The 26,375-nt window shown below is 46.2% G+C and overlaps 1 protein-coding gene across 4 annotated transcripts in view; it reads right to left on the bottom strand.

The window, feature by feature from the left end:
* APPL2 (adaptor protein, phosphotyrosine interacting with PH domain and leucine zipper 2) overlaps positions 1-26,375 on the bottom strand; it is a 62,124-nt gene that overhangs the window by 18,514 nt on the left and 17,235 nt on the right. For 3 of the 4 annotated variants that reach the window (XM_008004504.3, XM_073021053.1, XM_008004507.3), the window contains exons 3-14: positions 24,160-24,219; positions 23,568-23,639; positions 17,711-17,798; positions 14,652-14,693; positions 14,457-14,515; positions 13,532-13,678; positions 10,189-10,271; positions 6,356-6,514; positions 4,505-4,693; positions 2,392-2,434; positions 2,252-2,308; positions 2,068-2,156 (exon numbers count right to left, since the gene is read on the bottom strand). In XM_008004504.3, coding sequence (XP_008002695.1) covers positions 2,068-2,156; positions 2,252-2,308; positions 2,392-2,434; positions 4,505-4,693; positions 6,356-6,514; positions 10,189-10,271; positions 13,532-13,678; positions 14,457-14,515; positions 14,652-14,693; positions 17,711-17,798; positions 23,568-23,639; positions 24,160-24,219 — 1,088 coding nt within the window. The remainder of the gene's footprint in view (positions 1-2,067; positions 2,157-2,251; positions 2,309-2,391; positions 2,435-4,504; positions 4,694-6,355; positions 6,515-10,188; positions 10,272-13,531; positions 13,679-14,456; positions 14,516-14,651; positions 14,694-17,710; positions 17,799-23,567; positions 23,640-24,159; positions 24,220-26,375) is intronic. The other variant, XM_073021052.1, reaches the window with a different exon arrangement.

Raw genomic sequence — 26,375 nt, forward strand, 5'->3', positions numbered from 1 at the left:
GAATGTGATTTGCTTATTCTAGAATAGGGGAGAAAAAAATCAGTTACTGAATAATTAAATATGGGCTGCAAATTGTCTTTTTAGGAAACCTATCACACCTAATTCCAAACCCTCCTAAACTATCCATCAACACCCCTGAGAGATGGCATATCAGAGCTAGAAGGGTCCTAGGAGGTCAGCTAGTGCCTTGTATGTTACAAGGCTGAGAAGACAAAGGCCCAGAGCATTTACTGACTTACTCAGGGACACCTAGCTGTGTATAACACAAGGCAGAGCTATCCTTAGAAACCCATGTCTCTCAACTGCAGGTCTGGTATTCCCTCCACTGTGCGTATCAAACATTTTTGTAACTTTACAAAGCGAAGACAGACATTTACCCAGGAGAAGGCTACAGGATTAACCCTCACTGACTGGATGGACTTTAGTTCCACTTCCTTTCATATAGTGTCTACCTTAGAGTTCCATTTCATAAAGCATGCTACTTGTATAAACTGTTAAATCCTTAAGTTACGGTGCTGAAGTATTTCTCGGACTTGTTGCCTCTTCCTCCTCTTTTTTTAAAACACCTGTTTAAGTTCTCAATGCTTCACAGCTACTACTACCTAAACATCCTACTGGGTCTTGCACTTGCCCCTTCTTCCCACAACCTGTATCCAATTTATCCTACTCAGGTGCAGAACAGTCTTCCTAACCCTGGTTCTGACCATTGCCCATTTTCCCAAAACCTTCCGTTTTGTTCCACTGCCTGTAACTCCTAAGCAGGACACCCAGGTCTTTCCAGTTAGACTCAAACCTATTTTCTGGCCTTACCTTCTCCCATTCCTTCTCAGGCACCCAGTGCCCAGCATGTGAACACTGGCTCCACACTGCACAGATCCTGGGAAGTTACTTAACCCTGAGTTTTTAATGACTTCCTTCTGGGGTCATTAGATATTTGTAAAAAATGTAATGGGGTTCTTTCTACCATGCCACTAAAAGACGAACACCAAATATAGTCATAATAGTAATTTACCCTTTAATGCCAGGCTTTCATTAGTATGAAAATACAGCCCTCTACCATTTAACCAGATGGAAACTCCCATTAAGACAGAGGGTAGGATTCCTGGAATAAATCCTAAAGCAGAATTCAAAATGAGGAAAGCTGTATGCATGAAAATGTTTGCTCTAAATGATAACAGTAAACGCCGGGGAGATAACCTAAATAATCAATGGTTAATAAATGGTGGAATGGGCCAGGTGCAGTGGCTCATGCCTATAATCCCAGCACTTTGGGAGGCCGAGGCGGGTGGATCACTTGAGGTCAGGAGTTCAAGACCAGCATGGCTAACACAGTGAAACCTCATCTCTACTAAAAAGACAAAAATTAGCCAGGTGTGGTCGCGGGCACCTGTAATCCTAGCTACTCGGGAGGATGAGGCAGGAGAATCACCTGAACCCGGGAAGTGGAGGTTGCAGTGAGCCGGGATTATGCCACTGCACTCCAGCCTAGGTGACAGAGTGAGACTCCATCTCAAAAAAATTTAAAAATAAATAAATAAGTACATAAATAAATGATGGAATAGGGTGTAGTTACTAAAAGGAACAATTCTGAAAAGTGTAGAAATAAAGTATGTGCAAATACAAAATAAATGTATGTATAAAACGATCACCATATGTGCAGACTTACGGGCATTAATACGGATATATAAAAGGTGATTTTTTTTCCTTATTTTTTAAAAAAAATTTTGCTTTCATTCAGTTACTTTGTTGATGCTGATAGAAAATGTGGGGAGAACTCCTGACTAGCAGGCCCTTCCATGCATGTCCTGTTTGCTTGGACTGCAGCAGCACGGCCCAGTGGAAGGGACAGGGCTGCCGACATCAGACAGGCTTGACTCCTAGCTCTACCACTCACAACATGGTGTGAACATGGGCAGATGTGTAACTTTTCCCAGCCAGCGTTACTGCTTCTGTTAAACAGGCTGAAAAACATGCCTTGGTTTGTGTGGATTAAGCAACAACTCATTTCATATTCCTAATCCATAATTTGGCTCCACAAAAGCAAGTTTTCCTTTGTCCTTTAGTTACCTGGGGCATGAGCTTTCTTGTTTTTTTCCAAAACTTGTAATGGGAGTCACTGCTTGCAGAGCGGTCTGATTCAACTTGATCGCGACTGCCTAAAAATCCACAGGAACACACACTCAGTCCCAGGAGGTGGATGCTTACCTTCCAGGTTGAGAAAAGGGCTGAGATGCAGGCGACTGTTAATTACCTCAGGGTTGTCGGTCAGGTAGATCTGTCTGGAGATGTTGTTTATTGCACATATCCACTGTAGAGGACATTAAAAAAGAATACTGAATCCCAAAGTCACCCGCCACACTAGGAAAGAAGGATGACAAACAAAATCTTTACCTCTTCATTTTCCTTTCTGCTCTCAGCCTGGAGGATTATTCCCCTGAAACAAAAGCATCTAAGTAATTAAGTACTTCCCCGATCTCAGTGACTGGGGATTATTCTACGTAAACTGAACTTAGCTGGGGTGTGGGAGGAAACGGGCCACGAAGGCAGCATGATGAGAGGGAAAGAAAATGGGGTTCCAGGGCCAGGTATAGTGGCTCACGCCTGCAGTCCTAGCACTTTGGGAGGGCGAGGCAGGAGGATGGCTTGAGCCAAGGAATTCGAGACCAGCCTGGGCAACATGGCGAAACCCCCTCTCTACAAAAAATACAAAAATTAGCTGGGCATGGTGGCGTGTGCCTATAGTCCTAGCTACTAGGGAGGCTAAAGTGGGAGGACTGATTGAGCCCGGGAGGTTGAGGCTGCAGTGAGTGGTGATTGTGCCACTGCACCCCAGCCTGGGTGACAGGGCAAGACCCTATCTCAAAAAAAAAAAAAGAAAAAGAAAAAAGAAAACGGGCTTGTAGATCTGGCTCTCCCTGATTCACTATGTGATCTTGGACAAACACGGCCCTTTCCCTGGGCCTCAGCATATTCTTCTATGAAATGAGAAGGTGGGACTCAGATCTTCTAGTCCAAGTCTTTGATTCTACAGTGAGATTCATCTGTCGACCTCTAATGATCCAAGATGACCAGGACTCCAAGCCCAGCCACTCCTCCACCATGCCCAAAGAAGGACTTGGCAGCCATTCACTCCTTTCCCAGAACTGAAAATCTGCATATGGAGGCCCGGGAATAAGGTACCAGTAATACTGCCCTACCTTTGTGGACGCTTAACTCTATTTTTTTTTTTGAGACGGAGTTTCGCTCTTGTTGCCCAGGCTGGAGTGCAATGGTGTGATATCAGCTCACCGCAACCTCCGCCTCCTGGGTTCAAGCGATTCTCCTGCCTCAGCCTCCCAAGTAGCTGAGATTACAGGCGCCCACCACCACTAACGCGCCCGGCCAATTTTGAATTTCCAGTAGAGACAGGGTTTCTCCACATCTGGTCATGCTTTGATCTCAAACTCCCGAGCTCAGGTGATCCCCCCGCCTCAGCCTCCCAAAGTGCTGGGATTCCAGGTGTGAGCCACCGTGCCCGGCCAAGGCTTTACCTCTTTAAAGAGACTCCACATCTGCCAGTTCCCTTGTTCCTCTCATCTGTGGCAGATGGGGTAACATAGATCTTATCTCTATTTTCTATCTGAGGAAAGTGAGGCCCAGAGGAGGTAACTGCAAAGGACCATGATGAGCATCCAGGAATCTCCATTCCCATCACCAAAGCAGGAAGGATGAGGTCTAAAGCTGCTCTGCCAAGCTGGGAGGAGAGACATCATCCCAACGCCGTCCCCACCGCGCCCCCTTGTGATTCAGGTCAAATCTTAATAGAATGCAATGCAAGAAGAGCAGCTCTGATGATGGGCAGGGCCACTCCTCTCCCCAGGGAGATGAACCCTGAAGCCCCTCCACGGGACTCCGAACTCCTTGGAGCAGTTTAAAAACCACTGCTCTGAGAGGGGATCCCACTGGGACGGGATCTACTGTGAGCGACCACAGGCTGTGGATCGTTAAAGTACCACCTCTTTGGGGCCCCTCAGGTACACAGGCCGTGTGGGAACAGCATGGCAGCGCCAATACTGCTGCAGCGGAGTGCACTTCTCACAACTCCCGCTTCTGCTGGAAAAATGGCCTCAGGAAGGTCGTCCTTACCAAAATACAGTTACCCTCCCCTGCCACAATCCAAACACAAATGCTTCTTTACAACAGGCTAGGAGTTGCTACAGCCTTCTCTCTCTCTCTCAGAATCTGTGCTAACACGCACTTCTGTTGCTGTCTCACACATGTAGGTCATCTCCAAAGCTACAGACAAACCCTCACTTATCTCCATATGGGATAAGGCAGGCTGGATCCCTTATGGGTCACACGGGCTTGTTTAAAGAGCAGAAAATCATCCTCCTGAAAGGTAAACAATACCCAGATTGGGGCCTCTCCCACAGAGGGCTGGCACGTAGGAATGAACTAGGAGGCCCCTGGCACGGGTGAAACCACTATACTCCTTCTCCTCCCAAATAAAACGCGTGAGACATACGATTTTCCATTGGGTGTGGTGATCTGGAAGCAGTAGCGCCGGTCTTCGCAATCCACGGCCATTACTGAGCAGTTGTCCAGGTCCTGGATCAAACCTCCAGCCACGGCTCCCCTGGGCTGACACATCAGATTCCCGCCTTGGGTGAAGAAATAAAGCCTCTCCCAGGTGGTAGTGACCAGCCCTGTTTTGCTGTGGGTTGTGTTTTAAAAAGCCCATTAGTACCAGAAAGCACCAGCCGCACCTCTAAGTCTTGCTGCCTCGTTATGGGTACTGGTGGCATTTTAGAAATAATGTGTTTCCAAGGTCAGGAGTTCAAGACCAGCCTGGCCAAGATAGTGAAACCCTGTCTCTACTAAAAATACAAAAAAATTAGCCAGTTGTGGTGGCAGGCATCTGTGGTTCCAGCTACTCAGGAGGCTGAGACAGAGAACTGCTTGAACCCAGGAGGCAGAGGTTGCGGTGAGCCAAGATGGTGCTACTGCACTCTAGCTTGGGCTATAGAGCGAGACTCCATCTCAAAAAAAAAAAAAAAAAAAAAAAGGAAATAATGTGTTTCTTTATATCGTTAAAGCAAAACTGCCCATTCAAGTGGAAAGAGCAGCAGAAGGGTACAATTTAGCTGGAATGATCTAGGAGATCATGGGCTCTGCTTCCAAAGGAGATACCAGTCCCAGGGCCGACTCCCCGCACTGCAGCCACACGCTGACTACTAAACCAGGAGATGGAACTAGAATGAGTCCGCCACCATGAAGAACTGAACACCTGGAGAATCATTTCTCTGAGACCTGGAGCTGAGCTGCTCTGAATCTACTCAGGGCTGCCTTAGCCCACAGCACCCACCCGTCCTAGGAGGCTCTCAACAGATTTGCTTTAACTGAAGGTCGTTCTTGTTTTGTGGGCTGCTTACAAAAGGAAAATCTAGTTCCTGGCAAGTAACAACAGAACCCAGTGGGTTTTCTACGCCTGCAGAACTACAGGGGACATTTAGCTTGTGATCGCTGCAAGTTCACAGACCTTAGAGGTGCTCCAGCCTGCTAACAGCTGGCAGTTCCTCTCCATGGACCCTCCACTGGGGGTTTTCAAATACATTTACTTGGCTCAGTATTTACAGAGTAGCAACTATGTCCAAAGGCACTGGTTTTCCTGTCCCAGTAATTTCCCCAAATGGCAGCGGCTGACATCTGAGTGCTCACTGCCTGGGAGGGATGAACACATTCAATCTAACTTCATAAAGCAGGTGCGGTTATCAGCTGCATTTTACAGATGAAGAGATCAAGACTCAGCCCAGCTGGGCTGTCTGATTCCCAAGTCAGTGCTTTTCACACAACACCATGACAATATCCTCTGCGCTCACAGAAGCACTTAAACCTGATCATCCCTTCCATTCAAAATGGACACTTAAAGACCCGAGTGGTAAATGTGTGACCCAATCAGTATGAATCGAACTGACTCTAAAAGCCTCCTGACGCTGCCTCTGGCTCGCGGGTAGGTCTCCAGCACATGGCTCTCACCTGCCAGCTGGTGTGGGGGAAGTGGCATGACGGGATACAAAATGTCAGTGGTCCAGGATGGTAACAGTTAAGAGTGGTCTGTTTGCACATGGCCACAGTGTCCTGGAGTCTACAGCACCGGGCTCTTAGAGGACTCATTCCAGCCCCATCTCTTAGTGCAGTTTGGTGCCTGGGCCCCAGAGGTTTCCTATGTTGCAAGTGGGAGGGCTGCTGTGATGGGAGTTCTTCCCAGTCTCACCCGCCCACCTCCCTCTGACTTTAATGGGGCATGTAAGATTGCTTTTCAGCCACTTCTTAGGGAAAACTGATTTCAGAAAAAGGCAAACAGTGGCGTTCTCACTTTCTGAGATTAAGGTAACCAGCCTTCTGGATGAGGTTCCTGTTGATCTGTGGTGCGGCCACATCAGAGTCTGGAGTGTAAACCGATTCATCAACAGAAAGGAATTCTTGCTGGGACACCCGCATCTTTTCCGCCTCAGCTTCCAGTTCTACCTGAATGCTTAAGACAAAAGGTGTTGGGTCAGTTACTCACTGCTGGCCAACCCAGCACTACTAAGAAGCCACTGGCAGCCATCACTCCACCCCCGCCAAGCTTCTGGCCTTACAGATGGAGCTGCCAGCCTCCTACAAGGCCACAACCCTCTACCCTTAGGCCCTGAAAACTATGAATCACAGGGACTCAATTTTGCAGTAGTAAATGTGTTTATATGACTGCTGTTTTAAAACAGAACCTAAGGAATGCCACTGAACTATGCTTGAACTCAGCTGAACAGTTTTGCTGCTGACAGAGGTATCCATGCTCAGCACCGCTGATGCACATTTTTGGAGAAAAGCTTTGAGAACCCCTCCTCCAGGGCTGCTCACACAGGCAGCCTAAGCAAGTTCCAAAAAGGAAGGAATGAAATGGTAGTCAGGCCTCCCCTGCTCTTGGTTCAGGCAGGAGTGGTGCTGACAGGAAAATGACCAGGAAGTGGTACTAAGGTGCAACCACAAAGCCAAAGGCAATGCTTTTCCTTTTTTAACAGCCACAGATCTGCCCCGAGGCTGCGTGGGCTAGCAGGCCGAGGGCTGCCCACACAGGGGTAAGTGGACAGATGGCCTGGCTCTGGGACATTAGCCCCTGGTTTTCATGGAGGTGTGTGCTGAGGTGTGGAAATGGTGGCTGCCCTTTACCCCTACTAAGCTAGACCTCACCAGGCCACCCCACCCAGTTGTGACAGTCTGCCCAACAGGGCCCATCCATCTGAGAAATCACACTTTAGAGGAGGCTTCCTCTGCACTGTGTTACAGGAGACACGGCAATCACAGGGTTAAAATCAGAAGCAAACGGGGGCCAGTGTTTCTCCACGTGAGCACCTCAGGATTCTCTCTCTTCTGTAATTAAGGAATGTTGGCTTGGACATTCCATATTTCCCCACTCCCTATCTATCTATCTATCTATCTGTCTGTCTGTCTGTCTGTCTATCTAGACTCTTGCTTTGGCTCGCTACAACCTCCGCCTCCTGGGTTCAAGCGATTCCCATGCCTCAGCCTCCCAAACAGCTGGGATTACAAGCATGCACCACCATACCCAGCTAATTTTTGTATTTTTAGTAGAGAAGGGGTTTCACCATGTTGGCCAGGCTGGTTTTGAACTCCTGGCCTCAAGTGACCAACCCACCTCGGCCTCCCAAAGTGTTAGGATTATGGCCGTGAGCCTCCGCTCCTGGTCAGCATCTCGTCTTTAATGCAGCTCAATTTTGGCTTTTCTGACATTTGACTGGGATGATGGGGAACTCTACCATTGGTGGCCTTAGGACAGGTAAGCTGGAGGACAAACTTGATTAGCTTCGCCTGCTTGTCACTGCCCTGGCTGAGAGAATGGAACGTGGAAGACCAAGCTCAGCACATAGGACAGGGGAGGAGGAAGGGGGAGGGGAGAAGGGGGAGGAGGGACCAAGAGCCTGTCAAGAGCTCAGGGTCAGCTTTTATGGGTGAGAAACCTCTTTGAAGATGTGATACAAAAGAAGGATCCTGTCCCCAGAAGGACACGGGCACAAACGTGGCATCTTGCGTACAACTCCAGGAGACTTTTAGTAGCTGACCTGCCTTCCCCTTCTCCCCTGCCCCACACAGACTCAGGCTCAAACACTGGGAGCTCATCCCAAGGTTCCCGGGAACCAAAGGAACAGGGTTAAAATTAATTGCTTTCAACTGGTTCTCTTCACAGATTTTAAAAAAAAAAAAACATGTATATATATACACACACACACACACATAATTATATATCTGTTCATCTATAGATATGAGCTGCAGAAAGGTAAAACTGTATCACTATAGGGTTAGGGGATAAAGAAAGCTCTGCGGGGTGGCTGGAAACCATGCCGTGCGATTCCCACCACTGGGTTCTGAATCCACCCCCACCGTGAAAGCACAGAGCACCTGTGGCATCATCCCCCAGGGAAGGGCTGCACAGCTTCAAGGCCACCACCAGATCCTGCTCTGAGGCCTCCCTGGGTGGGCTGGCCGCTCATGCATGGCAATGCAGCAGCAAAACCACCCCTTGGTTTGGAGAAGAGTGGTCATATTTACTCACCAACATGAAATGAAAAATTATAGGAAAAGTAGCACTCAAAACAGTACTTTAGTTATTTGAATCAAGTACCGCAAGGTTCAGTTTGGAAACCCCACCAGCTGCCTGTCACCCCATAGCTAAATACAGCTTGTCAGACAGAGGGGGTGACTCGCAGAGCCAGCCCCAGCCTGCACAGAGAAGGCCATGTAGCCCAGGCGCAGCCTCTGACGTTAATGCCCGGGTTGTGGTTCTCTCAGGATGGCTGGTGCTATACTTGGGTTGGCCTAATAATGGTTCATGGAAATGCTGACAAGAAGGGAAGACACAGGCTCTAAGATCTGCAGAAAGAGGAAACCACGACATCTCACACGCATGGGCACAGATGTCCTCCCACCCATTCAGAAAATAATCAGGTGTGTGAAAAAAATTGAGGCATAGATGATGGTTCTTCCAGAAACATAGAAGGCCGAGGAATTCTGAGAGTTAAAGCAGGATGAGGAAGAGACAGTGAAAGATGAGGGAGAGAGGATACTTTTACAAAGTGACCATTTAATAGCCTCTCATCTTCTACCTCCTCCTAACATTCCCAGGGGCTAAGAACCAAACAAATTAAAAGGCAAGAAACTGCAATCAGATTTCACAAGTTGGTTTCTAGCATAATTATAAATAAAAGCTACATCACTCACCGCTGCCAATTATTCAGAGCGAAACAGCTCAGTGACTTTCAGGAAGGGTACATGCTCTCGACTCCCTTTGCGTCTGTCTCAATGCTCAGCACTGGTTTTTCTTGGGACTGATTATTTTTGGAGCATTTCAGATAGACTTCTACCTAGATTAGTTCCCTGGTTTAGCCTTCGTGAGGTGTGGTGAAATGCAACATCTTCAAGAAAATGAGCAACTTTCTCTTCATGTATCCACATGAAATAAAATTCCTATTACTTCCATTTTGTCTATTTGTCAACTCCACACACACACACACACGGACCTATTTCTACACTCCAGAGCTCGTGGCAAGCACTTGGGAAGCCCATGCCGTGCTCTGGATGGACCAAGCCTGAGGCTGCAGGGGCCAGGGCCCCCCGCAGAGCTCCCCATCATGGAAGCTGGGGAGGGCGGGCGGCAGGGCGGCCACAGCCTCAGGTAAGTGTGGCAGTTACTCAGCTACTGAAGAGAGTGATGTTGTATTTCTTAAAATAAGCACATGCAGTTTTAAAAATTAATTCTAAAAAGGCTCTGTCCCTCCTTTGTCTATTATAAATTAACGCGCTGGTCAGAGTTTCCTGAAAAGTGACAGCACTTCCACCTGCTACTCCCATGTACTCTCAAAGAAAGCCAAGAGCTCTTCTAAAACCACAGCAAAGCTAAGCTGGACTCCCAGGCATGTAACATGTGAAACTCCAACATTCACAACAAGAGATCCAGAGAAAACTCCACCAGGGTGCCCCAGATATTTATGAATATTGGCAGCTAAGGTGAGGGCACTGTTACTGAGCATTTCTGGGGTAGACAGAGGCTCTGTGCGGCCCTGCACAGTTAGAACCCTCCCCCGACCTCCCAGAGATGTCAGAGCAGCAGGAAAGGCAAGGGGCACACAAAAGCCGGCCGGAGTGCAGCATTACCTTTGAACCATGTCTGCAACGGAGGATAAAAAGCTGTCCATATGCTTGGAAAACATCTCTGCTCCCTTCTTAAAAAAGTTAATCTGAAAGATATAAAATATTCTGAAAATCATCCAGGGAAGTGATCACTGAACTCACTGAAGGTGAGACAGGCAGTGTGAGGGCAGCCATCACAGCTGGCTGGCCCGCCTCGCACTGAGATGCACTGGCAGCATCTCTACTGAATCTACACCTGAACACCATGCACTTTGAAACTGAAACCACAGTTGCTGGCTTTGGGTGCCCATGGAAGGGATTCCTTACTTCCTGTGACTCCTGTCTAATATTCACTCCCCAGAAAGTCTGGGTCCCCCTGACAAACCCTGGAGGGCAGGGGTACGGGAGAGGGGAAGAAGAACATTTCTGTGTATTAGTGGCATCTGCATCATCCCACCCTGAGCAGCTCCGTTTCCATTCTTCTACAGCCATGACTTTTACACATCTGCCCATTAGGTATGAACTGCTCCATTTTCTATGTTTGCTGGTTGAGAGGTAACAGTAACAGTTGCAAGATAGAAAAGAGAGAAAACGTTCTGTGTGAGCAAGGGTATTCTCTCACACATTAACCCAGCTCATCTGTCTGGCCTGGAAGCCTCTCTTTCCCGGCATGGCGGGCACCAACATCGACCTCTGACCCTGAAGAGGCTAGCAGGAATTCTCAGCATAGTTCTGACGGCTTTGCATCGACTTCCCAGACACCCTGGGAAAGCATGTATTCTAATGTACTTAGTTATCACAGGTTAAAAACGGATGACTGTGGTCATCCTAACCCAGGTGATACACGCACGGGGCTCTTCTGGCCCCATGATCTTTGAATCATACAGAGATCACCACTGGAAATGCCATTTGGAACCCCTGAAATGTTAAATATCAAAATGAATATTAATCATTTAATATCATTTAACTGGTTACATCAGCACTCTGCATTTCCAATGTCACAATGTCGTGGTGGCCTCTCCCCTTCCCCTCCCTGAGCTCCTTTGGAATTCAGACTCCTAGGCCATGTCTTAGCTCCTCTACTATTCTGCAAGCTCCTTAGGGCAGGAGCTCACATAATCCCTAAGGAAAGTGGGTGAATGGATGAACGGAAGGCCAGGTAAGACGCCGGCTCTGCAGCCACATCACAGCCTGTCGCGTCAGTATGACACTGGAGGTCACTGTTCTGCTCTCAAAAACCTGCGCACCGATTACAGAGCCTCAGTTTGCAGGCATGAGGACCGAACATGACTTCAAGGGCTGGAGAAGGCAGGAATGGAGTCCCCACACCTCCACAAAGGTGGGTGGTGCCGAAAAGCCTGGTGAGTCTCCACCACATATGCCTTCGTGAGCAGCAGGAAGTGCTATGTTCACAGAACCATCAGCTCACAGATGCCGGGGCTCAGTAAACCCTGATTGCCAAGGTCGGATGAGGCAGGAGGAGAGCTAATGCTTCTGAATCATCCAGATGACGACCCCACAGTGCCAGGCGACAAACTTGTCTAGGAGAAGGAGCTATTATTTTCATCTGCATTTTAAAATAATCCATAGGGAAAGGGCCTACTTGGTCTTGTGCCTTGATATCTGGATATGAAAAACAAAAGATGCCATTCTCAGCTCTCAACAATGATGCTCCTGCCACTCAATAATGGTGGTGTGCTCTGCTGTTCCCCCAGGACTGGGGCTACATGTGTGCTATGGTACCCATAGCTCTTCTTCTCCCTCTGTGGCCAGAGCACTCACTTAGAGAGTCCAGGCTGGGAGCAGTGAGGTCGTCCTTGGCCATGAACAAGAATGAAACCAGCTGGTGTCAAGCTTGTCCTGTAGGCCTTGCAGGACACCCTCTTATCAAGCAAGTTCTACAGCACTGACCGCTCAGGACTGGAGCTGCTCATCCTTCTGAGACGCTAGATCTGAGACCCTTCCTGACCCTAGGGCTCTGACTGAGCGAGGTTATGGTCCCAGGGGGATGGCGTCAATCCAGGAGGGGTTAACTAAAGAGAACAAAGAGAGCCCTGGCATTCTCTAACATGGCGAGGCCATCCGCCAGCTGCGATACTGCCTGCAGGGGAGAGGAGGGCAACAGTATGAGTTTCTGCACACCTGTGTGCACAAGTGCCCACCATAAGCACCTGGACAGCTCCCAAGATCTGCTGAAGACTGACGCCCAGAGCTGGGTGGTGCTACTTCACTCAGATGACACAGAAAGACTCTATCGCTCTATTTAAATATCACTTCCAAACGCATAGGCTGACTCTAGTGAACTCACCATTCAACAACCTAACAACTAGACTAAAAAGGAAGACAACTGAGCTTGGGTATTTTCCGAACCCCTTTCCCGTTTGCCCTGAGCGTACTGTGCTGGCAGTGAGCGGCACTTTTTTTCTCTGAACAGGAAATGGGTTAAAGCTCTTCTCTCATTCCCCTTTTTGCTGAATGACACTGACGTGAGGTTTTTGTTTTTTAAGATACCTGCCTTAAAAATGTATTATAGAAGTATTAGATGTTCACATATCAGGTATTTTTAAGTTGGTGACTTTCTTAACAACATTTTGCTTCCTCACATCCCCTTCTGTTCCTAGATTGTCAACTGAGAGAAGATTCCTGGGTGCCTTTCTCACAGGCCAAAGGATGGCTCTGGAGACAATGCAAGTGAGGCAAATGCAGGACGGGGTGGAAAGTGAGGGGCCGGTGCCATCAGCCTCACACTCACGGTCACTCTTGTCCCCGCTGCACTGGTGCCACTGTAGTCAAGTCCCCATCCTTAGAGTAGAGCCTCTCAAGATAAATATTCAGTCAGCCATTAAATAGGAGGATAGAAACCCAATAAATACAGAAGACCTCATAAAGCACTGGCAACGTCTCCCCATGCCCAGATGTTTAGGTGCTGGGGATCACCTAGGAGAGGTGCCGCCTGAGAAACCAGCAGAGGGGGGCCTTACTATAGAGCAGCAAGGAGTGCCGGGAGTCCTGGGTGACAGGTGAGCTACCCCAACCCTGGCGGGAGCTGCTTCTAGGAGAGCTGCACCCAGCTGGCTTTCATTTGGATTAGAAAAAACGGCCACATAGGCTCCTTCCCAAGAGAGGCTTGGGACCCAGGCCTCATTTCCCAAACATATGGCCTAACTCGAGGCCAGTGCATGTCCAGTTGAAGATGACCCAGCTCAACTGGAAGCTGTCCCAGTGCTGAATCCCACAAAGTTGCCAGGGAGATTGTGCATTTATATTTCTTTCTATGATGGATGATGCTTCAGTTTCTCCTAAGTGCTCTCTCAGCAGAACGCCACAGCTGGCCTAGGTTTTAGCCCTCAGGGAGGGACTCCCCTACCTGTCCATGGGCAAAGCCTATCATGGGCTCCATCATGGCCATCCGCTTTCTGTACTGCAGCGCGTTGAGGGCACAGTAGTACTGAAGGGAGGAGAGGTGCTGCTTCCGCCGGGCTGCGGCCACCTCTTTTCCAACTTCGGTCTTCACCTGGTTAAAAGGTGAAAGGAAAACTTCAAGTTGTCTACTGTACATGACAATTCTGCAAAAGCGTACTCTTCAAAATGTGTGTGTTTAGGCATTATAACCATTTTTGTGACAAATATAATAAAACACAGATAAGGCTGCACCTCAACTTTCTAAAAAATCCAAATTAAAAATACACAAGAAACAGCATCTCAGTGCTCGTGAGGCCGCAGTGAGGTGAAGCCAGTACTCTTCTGGGAACAGTGCAACGTCAGTCCTGCAGTCCTTCAGGATAACAATATGGCAGCACGTACTGAAGAAGGCCACAGACATTCTAGTTCACTCATGAGAATGTATGCCAAGGAAATAATTTAGCCCAAGGAAATCATGTAACAGAAGTAAAAAGTTACATGCATGAAAGTAGTCAATATTATCGAGAGTAGCCAAGGTCCTGGAAAGCATGGGTTAAAGAATCAGAGTCAGCACTTGGGGCATGGAGTTCAAGTGACCTGGGTGATAAATGAGTCAGACGAGGCAGCAAGCTGAAGTTAAAACCCCTGTGTGATCACAATCTTACAATGGCTCTAAGCTGGTGTTTAATAAACCAGTTTGAAAAGATAGAATAGAGAAGTGGAGGCCTACTCATGAGATTAGGAATGAATAATTTTAAAAGTCCATGTATATTTAAAAAAAAAAAAAAAGACACTCGTGAATTTTTATGCCATAAATTCACAAGAGGAAGGCGTGAAAGGCCTTTATGTAAATGGAGTGAAAAACGACATTTACCTCCTCATTCTCTTACCTTCTCATTCTCCTTTTTCTTAGGCAGCCTGCTGTACTTGGCCATTGAGAGGTCATGCTCTAAAAATAAACAGACATCTGAGCACCCAGGAGGGTCAGGGTCGAAAGGGAAGAACATTCATTGAGGGTCTCGTCCCCGCCACAGGAAGCCCACACACCCACACACCCACACACCAGGAATGGAGAAGGTGCCTACCATGGCTAGCGAGTCCAAATAGATCCTTTAAAGTGCTTACTTCTGAAAAGGAGAAAAGGGACCGTCTTAGAGCAATGAAAAATAAAACATGCCAACCCAGAGCTCTGCACTTTCCCCCCAAAAATAAGAGAATATGCGTGCAAGAGAAGCCCCTGCACCCTCAGTCCCAGCTCTCACAGGCCTGGCCCAGAGGCTGGGAGCTGGGCTCACTGGAACATATGGGCTTCAACCATGCCCCACACCAGTGACCCTCACGGCCCGAGCAGCCCTGAATCTCCACATAGTGCTCAGGGTCCGTGAGGGAGAGGGCACGCCGGGGAGGTGGGCTGGACAGTGCGGTGGACAGGTACTTTTCATGGAGACCTGGAGTATAAACTTAAGTTCTGATGCCTCAGCCCCCAAATAGAGTGTCTTAATACATCTTTCTACAGCCAGAACCTAGAAGCTTCCTGTGTTGCCATTTTAATATCTGACTTACTGGAGTCACCACTGGCCAAAGGAATATGGGGTGCTTGTATTAACGAAAAATGTGACACAATCTAGCATACTGTACTTGCGACAAGCCAACACCAATAACTATTACTCCAAGTGAGTGCCACGCCCACCATGCACAGAGATGGCTGAACCAAGCCCAAGACCAAAAATCCAAAAAGATCATTGATAGCAGTGACTGTCCAAGGTTAGAAACTTAAAAACACAACGATCAATACCTAAAAGAAAGTGACACTTTCTACAACTCTAAAACAATCCATTTTCATTTTGTCAAACAAAGCAAAGCCATTCACATCTATATTGGTTATACTGGTTTTCAATTTGCCTCCAAACTGCCTCCAGCTTTTCAGTTCTCTTCGCGTCATTCATTCTCTGTTGGTATCAGGCTACTTTCTGCCCTTTCCTGCTTGCATTTTTCTTATTCTCTCTCCCATCTTTTACTTCTCATTGGAGTCAAGTTTTAGGTTTCTTTACTTATCAATGTTAAGTAGTTTCCTTAATATCTCTTGCGTTCTCTTCATTCAAATTACGTACTTGTGTTGGTGAGTAAATAAAAGCTGAGAAATGTAAGCTACACCACCACTGTCTAGGCAGATGGTGGGAGCAGAGGGGAGGTCAGATTCTAATTTGGTCTGATGTTGACTCAGGTATGACCTGGGGCCAAATACTTCAAAGTGATGTCCTGGTGGTATCAGAAAAGGATGTTCAACTTTTTTCAAGATACTAAGAAGATTCCTTCTTACTACTAATGAGCAGTTTTATTCCACTTAAAAAAATCACCATCCTGGGCAAATACTACTCATCCACATTTGAGGTCACTCTGCATTAGCGGAGGCCACTGTCATTAATGCTGCTGGGCACTCTCAATTCTAGTTCTGCCTCCCACAAGCAAACCTGAAAGACATAAATCTGACAACACAGGTCTTAGGAGAAGATTATCTTCTTTCAAACAGACTTGGAGTTTGTTTTTCAAATGACATCCCACTCACTTCTAATGATTTTATTTAGAGAAAACTCTTCAAAAAAAATGCTAAGGCATTCAGTGAGGACTGAATGATTAGCAGATGACTGCAGCACGCATGTTTTAGCTTCCTATGCAATGATAGATGAGCAACACTAAAAAGCACTAAAATTCCTGCTTTGTTTAATCAAGGTTTCCCTTTATGCAAGCAGATGGATGTATTACTTATTTTTTATTCATTAAGTTTTAGTGCTGCCAAACTGATCTTAAGTAGAGTTTATGCCAGTTCTATCATTGTTCCTTAGCCTCAAGTGACATGAACACAGGGGATCTCAAAGAAAGCGGGGAACAGTTTCACCTTTTTTTTTTTTTTTTTTTTTTTTTGAGGTGGAGTCTCGCTCTGTTGTTCGGGCTGGAGTGCAGTGGCGCAATCTCGGCTCACTGCAACCTCTGCCTCCCAGGTTCAGGCCATTCTCCTGCCTCAGTCTCCCAAGTAGCTGGGACTATAGGCACGTGCTACCATGCCCGGCTAATTTTTTGTATTTTTAATAGAGATGGGGTTTCACCTTGTTAGCCAGAATGGTCTTGATTTCCTGACCTCGTGATCTGCCCGCCTCGGTCTCCCAGAGTGCTGGGATAACAGGCGTGAGCCACCATGCCCGGCCGATCTTCACCTTTAAGACTTGTCTTTATATTTACTGCAACCTTTCTCCGCCTCCAACCGTGCCGCAAAAAAAGTTCAAGGTGATATATTTTTAAAGAGTAAGTACTATACTGACCAGATGTTTTAGCATTCTAGTTTAGGCTTTTTGGGGCCCAGCGACTTGTTTATATCAGTGTTCTAGAAAATGTAATTCTTAAACTCTAAGTAATAAATACTTTCAATGAAGAGAGAATAGGACTAGAAAATGTAGAGTCCCTTTTCTAACATCAGCTAAGTTTTTTCAAGATTATTCATTATTTTTTATGTGCATTTTGTGACTACCCTGATTTCTAAGAAATATAAAATTGTCCTAATGCTTTATTTTAATTGAAGAACCAAAATTAGTCCAAAAGGACAACTAAGTTTTCTTACTCTCAGATTCCCTTACTCACTAACTGGGAGTTCCGTAAGAGCAGCACCAGAGTCTAGCACAAGGAAAGCAAGGTTCCTATCCCGTCTTCCCCTCTCCAAGCCCCCACCTTCCATTCCAAAGCATTCACGGTTCCCCCAAGAACAGCATGACTTCACAAATGTCTCCTAACCTGGAACACGACCTTAATGTCATTTTTCAAAACCCAGCTCAGAGATCACCTTCTCTAGGAGGCCTTCCCTAGCACGCCTTTCTGTGTGCTGTTTCCACTCCTGTGCATCTCTGTCCTGCTGCCCTCATCACATGACATCGCAACGATCTGTTTCCACACCTGTCTTCTCATTGGCCTGTGACCTCCTTTAGGTGAGCCGGGAACATAGTGGGAAGTCAGTAAAAGTTCGCTAAATTGAACTGCTCAAAAAGAAAGGCATTTCTCAGCGATCCACACATTTAAAGAAAGTAATGCAGTAAGAATTATTAAGTGCATTACATAATATTTTGAAGGTAACTGGCATTGAACTCAGCTACTTTACCTGTGAGATCCTTTTCTCGGAATTGTATAATAGGTAGAACCATTGTGTCTGCCAACTGTTTAGCCAGCTCTGTATGGAGAACGTTAAGCTGAAAGAAAGAGAACGGTATTCAAGTAAATTAAATACATTATTATTATTGACATAGTCTCATTTCACCAAGGAATCACACTAAACACTTCCGTGTGGTCACACAGCTCAGACTTCCTTAGCAAACAAGTACCCTTCACAAAGCAGTAAATGATATTGGCCTAGAAGCATGAACAATGAAATGCAAGGTTCTGACTGACCAGGGCACCAATGAAGCTTGCTAACAGAGTGTCTGGGCCCATCGTTACCCTGTTCACCGGGTGGACTCTGCTTCTTCTGTGTTCCCACTCTGGGCCCCTCCCCACTGGAGAATCGGAGTGCCTGGATGTGCCTGCAGAGAACACAGCCAGCTGTCAGTGCTGGTCGTGGTTCAGGACCTCGTCAGGCTGCTCGGCTCTCTCACTCTCCAGGGAGGCTGAAGCCACGCCTGAAAGACGGGCCTGCTGGAAACCTGCTCGCCTGAAAACCACAGCCAGCTATGGGCCTGGAAGTGACTTTGGAGAAAGAATACTCCCTACTGGCCGGGCGCGGTGGCTCAAGCCTGTAATCCCAGCACTTTGGGAGGCCGAGGTGGGCGGATCACGAGGTCAGGAGATCGAGACCATCCTGGCTAACCCGGTGAAACCCCGTCTCTACTAAAAATACAAAAAATTAGCTGGAGTGGTGGTGGGTGCCTGAAGTCCCAGCTATGCAGGAGGCTGAGGCAGGAGAATGGCGTGAACCCAGGAGGTCGAGCTTGCAGTGAGCCGAGATCACACCACTGCACTCTAGCCCAGGCGACAGAGTGAGACTCCGTCTAAAAAAAAAAAAAAAAAATCTGCCAGATTTCAGACCTATACTCTAGAAAAGGGACTTTCTGAAAATAAGATGACTGCATTAGGATATGATGCTCCTCACCAGATGATTTTAACAGCTCTTGACTCTTTTTCCCCTTCTATCTCAAGAACTCAGTAAATTCTAACTTTGTAAATTATCTAGGAGAAATAAAAATCATCCCTATCAGTGCATCTTTGAGTACTTTTTTGTCTGCCAGCTTTATATGCTCAATACTAAGGAGTTCTCACCCATTCTGTGAGTTAGGTATTATTTATCACCACCACTTTACAGACATGCAAATAGCTCTCCGAATCCAGAGGGCAAATAAATAGCATAGGGGGCTTTTAATCTGGGGCTGCTGAGATATAAGATTCGTTTACTTTCCACTACCTAGCCTGGGACACAGAATGTGTCCTTTATGCTCACATGTTTGGGAATCTGGACGTCAACAATGAATACAGTGGAAGGGATTTTCCCACTAGACCACAGACTTCCAGATATTTTGGGATTCCTGCTGGGAGACTAAGGGGAAATCACCCAGCAATCATTTTTGGATTTAACATGTGGCAAAGTTTCCATTAGCAGTGCTGGCAGGTACGCATATGCATCAACCTGCTGCACATCCATCTCCCAACAGATCTGGTCCTTCGAGGCTGTGGCTTCAGAGGCCACTCTTTTTTTTTTTTTTTTAAAGACGGAGTCTCGCTCTGTCGCCCAGGCTGGAGTGCAGTGGCCAGATCTCAGCTCACTGCAAGCTCCGCCTCCCGGGTTTACGCCATTCTCTTGCCTCAGCCTCCCGTGTAGCTGGGACTACAGGCGCCCGCCACCTCGCCCGGCTAGTTTTTTGTATTTTTTAGTAGAGACGGGGTTTCACCGGGTTAGCCAGGATGGTCTTGATCTCCTGACCTCGTGATCCGCCCGTCTCGGCCTCCCAAAGTGCTGGGATTACAGGCTTGAGCCACCACACCCGGCCTCAGAGGCCACTCTTATAAGCTTAAAGACTTGCCTAAGGTCAACCATTTGCCAGGCCAGGTAGCACCGGGGCAAGCTGTTAACACTTTCCCTATCGCTCAACCAAGTCGAAGCATGACAGCTATATTTTGGGGGTAACACGAGAAGACAGCCATGCCAGTAACTGCCTTTAGAACAGAACGTGCTGACTACTTTTCCAGAATGACTTCTATAAGAAAGGTACTGTGTTTCATTAACAGTTAACAGGCTCTGTGCTGGACGCTTTGATAGACATTATTTAATTCAATCAATATAACGGCCCAATTAAGTGGGCCTTTCTGATGCCATATAAGATGGAGAAACCAAAACTCAGAAAGATTAAGTGGCTTTCCAATGGTTATGCACTTCAGAAATGGTACATTTTCCAGCCACTCATTTCCTCCCCAAGAATGAAGGGGGTTATGTCATCAGCTTTTAACGTAGGGCTTTTGAACTGTGAGTTGTACAGGTTAATCACTACTGACCAGAGCACCTTCACTGAGAACGGAAGGGGCACGCACCACCTCTCACCACTTTAGCATTGCCATACAGAAAATGGGGACAACAGCATCTCCCTTGCATGGCTAAGACATGTGAGGACAAGATAGTGACATGAACAGGACACACTCAGAGCAGTGTGCCTGGCATATGTGCTTGGTCTTCAATCAGTGGACTCTAATGATGATGACATCCTGTCTCAGGTGCACTTGAAGTGGTCCAGAAACTCTGCTTTTAGGGAAATCACCATGCATGGAAATCTCTGTGTGACTTATAACATGGAAGATCTCATTCTAATGCATTCTATTAGATATAAGCCACATAAATCTCTACTTTTTGTTGAACTCTCCTTTAATTTCTGAGTCAAATAACTTGCCTTAAAATTTTTTCAACCTGGTTTAGGCCCAGGTAGAGAAAACAGCCCCAAAAGTTACTCTCTTCTTCCCAGATCTAGGCCCCACTTGGGCTAACTGCTTTTACTCTTTGGGTCTTTACATCAAAAGGTTTGTTTGGAAACTCCTTGCAGAGCTAACCTTCCAGGGCGCCACGATACTACCTGTAGCAACCACACTTTCAGTCGGGCGCGGTGGCTCACACCTGTAACCCCAGCACTTTGGGAGGCTGAGGCGGGCAGATCACCTGAGGTCAGGAGTTCAAGACGAGCCTGACCAACATGGAGAAACCCTGTCTCTACTAAAAATACAAAATTAGCTGGGCATGGTGGCGCATGCCTGTAATCCCAGCTGCTTGGGAAGGCTAAGGCAGGAGAGTCGCTTGAACCTGGGAGGCAGAGGTTGCGGTGAGCCAAGATCGTGCCATTGCACTCCAGCCTGGGCAACAAAAGCAAAACTCTATCTCAAAAAATAAAAAAATAAAAACCACACTTCCATCCTTTGGGAACTATTCACTCCCTACTAAAACAATCATCATTCCTGCCCATAACAACGTGGTTCTCAGTAAATATTTTAAACTGGAAATCTTGCTTCCGGGGTTTCGACAACTAACCGCATTTCCTTAGCAGCTCTCTTCTCAACGACACATGTGACTTCGGGGTGCAGTCCATTGCTTCCTGCCCTGGCTTATCTTTCCACTGTTAATCAAGAAACACTCTTCTCCCACCTTCCAAAAATCACTTTTGCTCCTCTATAATTACATCTTCTATGTACCTTTTATCCATTTCAACACATTTGAGAGAGAGCCACAGCAGTGCATGTGAGCTCATGATATAATAAAAAATATGTGTTTGGTCTTTGCCCCCAGTTCTTGGCATAGAGCTCTTAAAACCCTTGTAATTTCCTGAGCAATAGGGGTGCTAGGAACATATTTTGTTATAATATTTGGTCTTTGACCCCAGTTTCTGACACACAGCTCCTAATCCTTTGGAATTTCCTGGGTGATGGGAGTGTCTTTTGTTCTGATGAGGCAACTCCTGGTGGCCTCCAGGATAGGGGCTGGTCACCAGAAACACCAAACCATGATTACAAGTTTGGAGCTTTCAGCCCCACCCCGTCTTCCAGGAATGGGAGAGAGCCAGAGGCTGATCACATCTATGTGATGAAGCTGCCAATAAAAATGCCTGAACTGCAGGCTTTGGAGAGCTTCCAGGTCGCTAAACACCTGGCAGTGCCCAGAAGGGTGACGTCCCCAGAGAGGGCATGGAAGTTCCATGCCGCCTCCCCTGTACCTTGCCCTATGTATCACTTCATCTGGCTGTTCATCTGTGTCCTCTGTAATATCCTTTAAAATAAACTGGTAAATTTAAGTGTTTCCCTGATTTGTGAGTCATTCTAGCAAATAATCAAAGCCCAGGGGGATGTTGCAGGAACCCCCAGTTTATAGCTGGTTTGTCAGAAGTACCAGAGGCCTGGACTTGCAATTGGCATCTGAAGTGTGGGGGAGGGGGTAGTCTGGTGGGATCATGCCCTTAACTTGTGGGATCTGAGGCTATCTCCAGGTAGATATGTCGGAATTGAGTTCAATTGTAAAACAGTCAGCTAGTGTCACAGAATTGCTTGATGTGGGGAAAACCCACACTTTTTGGTAACCAAAGTGTGCCGAGTGCTGAAAGTATAGAAAGAGAACAAGTTTGTCTTTTTCCTACTGTTTAGTAGGGTAGAGGACAACGTCCAATAAAAACCATATGACGTGTTCACTTTTATATCCCCAGTGCCTGGAACAGCGTCTGCTAAATAGGAGGTCATCAATAAATGTTTGTTGAATAAATAATGGCTTGTTGCACTGGTTTGTTGAATAAACAAAAATGCAATCAGTACACTTTTATATGAATGTTAGTTTCTCATTTTGTAAACCAAAGACGGTATCTACTGTAGATTAATAACTGGTCAATTAAATGGCATCTGCACATTCCTTTATATTTATTCTTTGTTATGATTTTCTGAGTATTCAAAACTCCTTAAAAGATGGAACTATTTATATCTACCTAATTTTGCAGAGTTCTGTCCAGCACTAGTAACATCTGAGTTCTTATGTTTTTTACAATTAGAATTTATGCACTTTTCCTATAATACCTGGTTTTGTTTTTTCTTTCTTTTTTTTTTTTTTTTTTTTACAAATATTCCAAATGTACTGTACAATATAGCTATAAGAACAGTTGTATTAAACCCTTTGTAGTAAGCTAGGCATGGTGGCCCATGTCTGTAACCCCAGCACTTTGGGAGGCTTAGACAGGAGGATCCTTTGAGGCCACAGTTCGAGGCCAGCCTGGGCAATAAAGCAAAAGGCCATCTCTACAAAATTAAAAAATAATAAAAAACCCATAAAAATAAACCCTTTGTAGTGGGTTGAACTGTGCCCCTCCCCTAAAAGATATGACCACCGAGAACATGTGAATATTTGAAAAAAAGAGTCTTTGCAGATGTAATGAAGGATCTGGAAATGAGATCATCCTGGACTGTCACTAAATCCAATGCCAAGTGTCTATATAAGAAGAGAAGACATGGAAGAGGAAAAACATGAGGGGTAGGGGGAATGTAAAGCCAGACTGGAGTGATGCTGCCACAGCCAAGGAACACCTGGAGCCACCAAAAGATGCATGAGGATTCTCCCCGGAGCCAATGGAGGGAGTGTGGTCCTGCCAGCACCTTGACTTCAACCTTCTGGCCTCCAGCACACTGGGAGGGGATAAAGTTCTGTTGTTTGAAGCTACCTATTCATGGTAATTTGTTATGGCAATCTGAGAAACTAATATACTCTCCTTTGGAAACTGAATTCTCAGAAATCTTTCTTTTGGTCTATTCTTCATATATATTGCAGCCTTTCCCCTCAAACCAGAAACAAATGTAATAGTGTGCAACCTATTCTATGAAAGGAGCCTTGGAAGATCAACAAGTTGAGATACCTTCTCAGATATTTAAGTAGATATTTAAAAATGGAAAGTGGGCCAAAATAACAACAAAACAAAGTTCAAGAAAGAATCAAATACAAATTTTCTATGTTGCTATCTTACCTCATCCACCACTTTGGAAAAATAGTGGAGTGTTGAAATTACTTCTTCATCACCTTTGCCAAGAGCAAAGTTCTAAGACCAAAGAATAAAGGAGCAGGTGTTAAGTGAATGCCAGGGAATTCAGCACGAAGCATCACCTGCGGAACACTACCCTCCACACCGACGTCCTCTCTTCTCCAAGAGCACGTCCTGTCAGAAGTGTCTACCTGAAGAGGGAGTCACAGCTATCCCCTTCGTCCTGCCCCCTGGGTGCACTCATCTGACCCTCCCTGGCCATTCCTTTCTGCCAAACATATTTTTTTTATTTTGAGTGTTCATTTCCTGGAGTTGCTAATGTTGATTCACTTGTAGTCCCTTGAAGATTTGGAACCCTCAATGGCAGTTAATTACTTCTAGAGGCTAATTAGAATACCTCATAAACACTGTGGGAAAATCACTGGTTTCAATACATCAATGGAAGGGAAAAGAAAAGACAAAAAACTATGAAGAAAATGAAACAAATAATTTAAGTCTCTAAGGATGCCTCTGGATAATTCCACTTAAGAAAGTCCTGAACAGAGCAGCATCACAGGCCACATAAACACCAAGTTACCTGTTTTTCATATGCCAGCAGTTGCTTAGAAAGCTGTTGTGTGGCCAGGCACATCTCATTCTGTGGAGAGAAGAGAAAAAGCAAGTAAGATTAGTCTAATGTATACAAAGTCACGAAAAATGCCATCTCTGAGAATCCCTTAAAAAGTAATATTGGCTGGGTCCAGTGGTGCACACCTACAATCCTAGTACTTTGGGAGACTGAGGCAGGAAGACCACTTGAGACCAGGAGTTTGAGACCAGACTAGGCAACACAGTAAAACTCCATCTCTGTAAAAATAAAAAAAAATTTAATTATCCAGGCAGGATGGCATGCACCTGTAGTCCCAGCTACTCAAGAGGCTAAAGCAAGAAGACCCCTTAAGCCCAGGAGGTTGAGGCTGCAGGAACCCATCATTGTGCCACTGTATTCTAGCCTGGGTGATAGAGTGAGATCTTGTCTCCAAAAAAAAAAAAAAAAAAAAAAAAAAAAAAATTACAAAAGATAAAAAACATCCCTTTCCAGCAGATGTAGCTAAAAAAAAAAGAAGAAAGAATATGTGTGTGCCTGTCAAATAATAAAATGTTTTGTTCAGACATTCGGAAAACAAGATCAAAACAAATCAAAAGGTTAAAGTTTGCTATTTTATTTTTTAACCCTTTACAAATGACTGCTCCTTTTGGTCATTCAGTCCATAAAGAAATGTAGTGAGCAATTATAATGTGCCAGACATTCAACAAGGGCACAGTCCCTGTCCTCATGGGGCTTTTTACGGAAGCAGGCATCAAAAAAACAGTTACAAGTGTGATGAGAACTGCAAAATAAAAATACTGGCTGTGTTGGGAGGCTCTGACAGACAGTCTCCAGGGAAGAGATGTTTTAAGCAGGCTCCTGAAGACAGACTAGGAGTCAGCCATGGGGACGAGCTTTCTAGGAGGCGCCAGCACGTGGAAGTGCACTGTCTGCCTGAACGGCTCTGAAGTGGGGCGCGGCTGGAGCAAGAGCTGTGCGCTTGGAGGCGAGATCAGGCTGGGAGTGAGGCAGTGGGAAGGTGTGCAGGCTCCTGGGGCCCATGCTCACACATACCGGAAGCACAGCGGGGACCGAAGCAACATATGACAAGGTCAGATTCCACCAGGCTTAGAACACTCGCTGGCAATGATGCATGGTAACAGCAGCACAGCTAAACCTACTGTCCCAGAAAACCCAAGGAAGCCCTACTCTTCAAGGGCTGCGATACCCTAGGAGGCCTGTTTTGTGCCATTTTCACAGGCCCATACTGCTCATTTTCCTCTCCTCTTGTTTATTCCTCTAATCTCTGGCTACACCGCGGTTTTCTACCACTATCCTCCTACCACTGATGTGGGCAACCTAGAAAATTTGTGTTACATTTCTAAAGCTCAGTTAAAGCTTAAGATTCAGGGTTTATTCCTAAGGAGCAGAGCCACTGGGTCTGACGTGGCACAGATGATGGGAGGACACTGGCCTACCTTCTTGGCCTCGGCCTCCACTGGCTATTTCTCCTGGGGTGGTTGTTCATTTCAGGCTAAGTCCTGAGCTCTGCGGGAGCTTATTTTATTTTTCCCAGTCCTATTTGGCAGAATACAGCAGAGCCAAATCCTACCTTTTTTTGGCCCTCTTTGCGGATGACTGGCCAACCTGTTCCCTGACTTCCTGCTCTGCTCTAAGGAACAGACATTAATAGACCAGGAAATGTGGCTCTTTTTCCTCAGAAAAAAATCAGACAAATACAACAAAAGTGCCTGGCTCTGACATCCTACTGGTGTTCGACCTCTTTCAAAACTAACCAGAAATGTGACTTCTAGCCACATAGTCAAGAATCCAGCAAGCGGACAAAGCCACAAGCACAATGTCCTTCATTTAGACAGGAACGTCCAACAGTTCTTAGCACACAGCAAGCTCTCAGCAAACGTTTGATGAATGAATGAATGAATGAATGAATGAACAAGGTTAGAAGATTCATCTAAATTCCAAGTTTAAAACAATACCTGAAACCATGGGGTGTGGGGAAAAATCCTTCCTAACCATACAAGGAAACATCACAAATGAAATAAAATACGAAGCAACTGGCCAGGGCCTACTACCTGTCAACCATCTTTAGCAGTGTTGTTTTGAAGATCAGAGTGCATGGGAACAAAGGTCTTATCTCACTCACTGGGCTGATAATCGGCAATGACTGAAAATCTCGTGCTCCTCCTTCCTGAGTTAGCAGCAGG

The sequence above is a fragment of the Chlorocebus sabaeus genome, chromosome 11 (assembly GCF_047675955.1).
Source record: "Chlorocebus sabaeus isolate Y175 chromosome 11, mChlSab1.0.hap1, whole genome shotgun sequence".
NCBI classification, from domain to species: domain Eukaryota; kingdom Metazoa; phylum Chordata; class Mammalia; order Primates; family Cercopithecidae; genus Chlorocebus; species Chlorocebus sabaeus.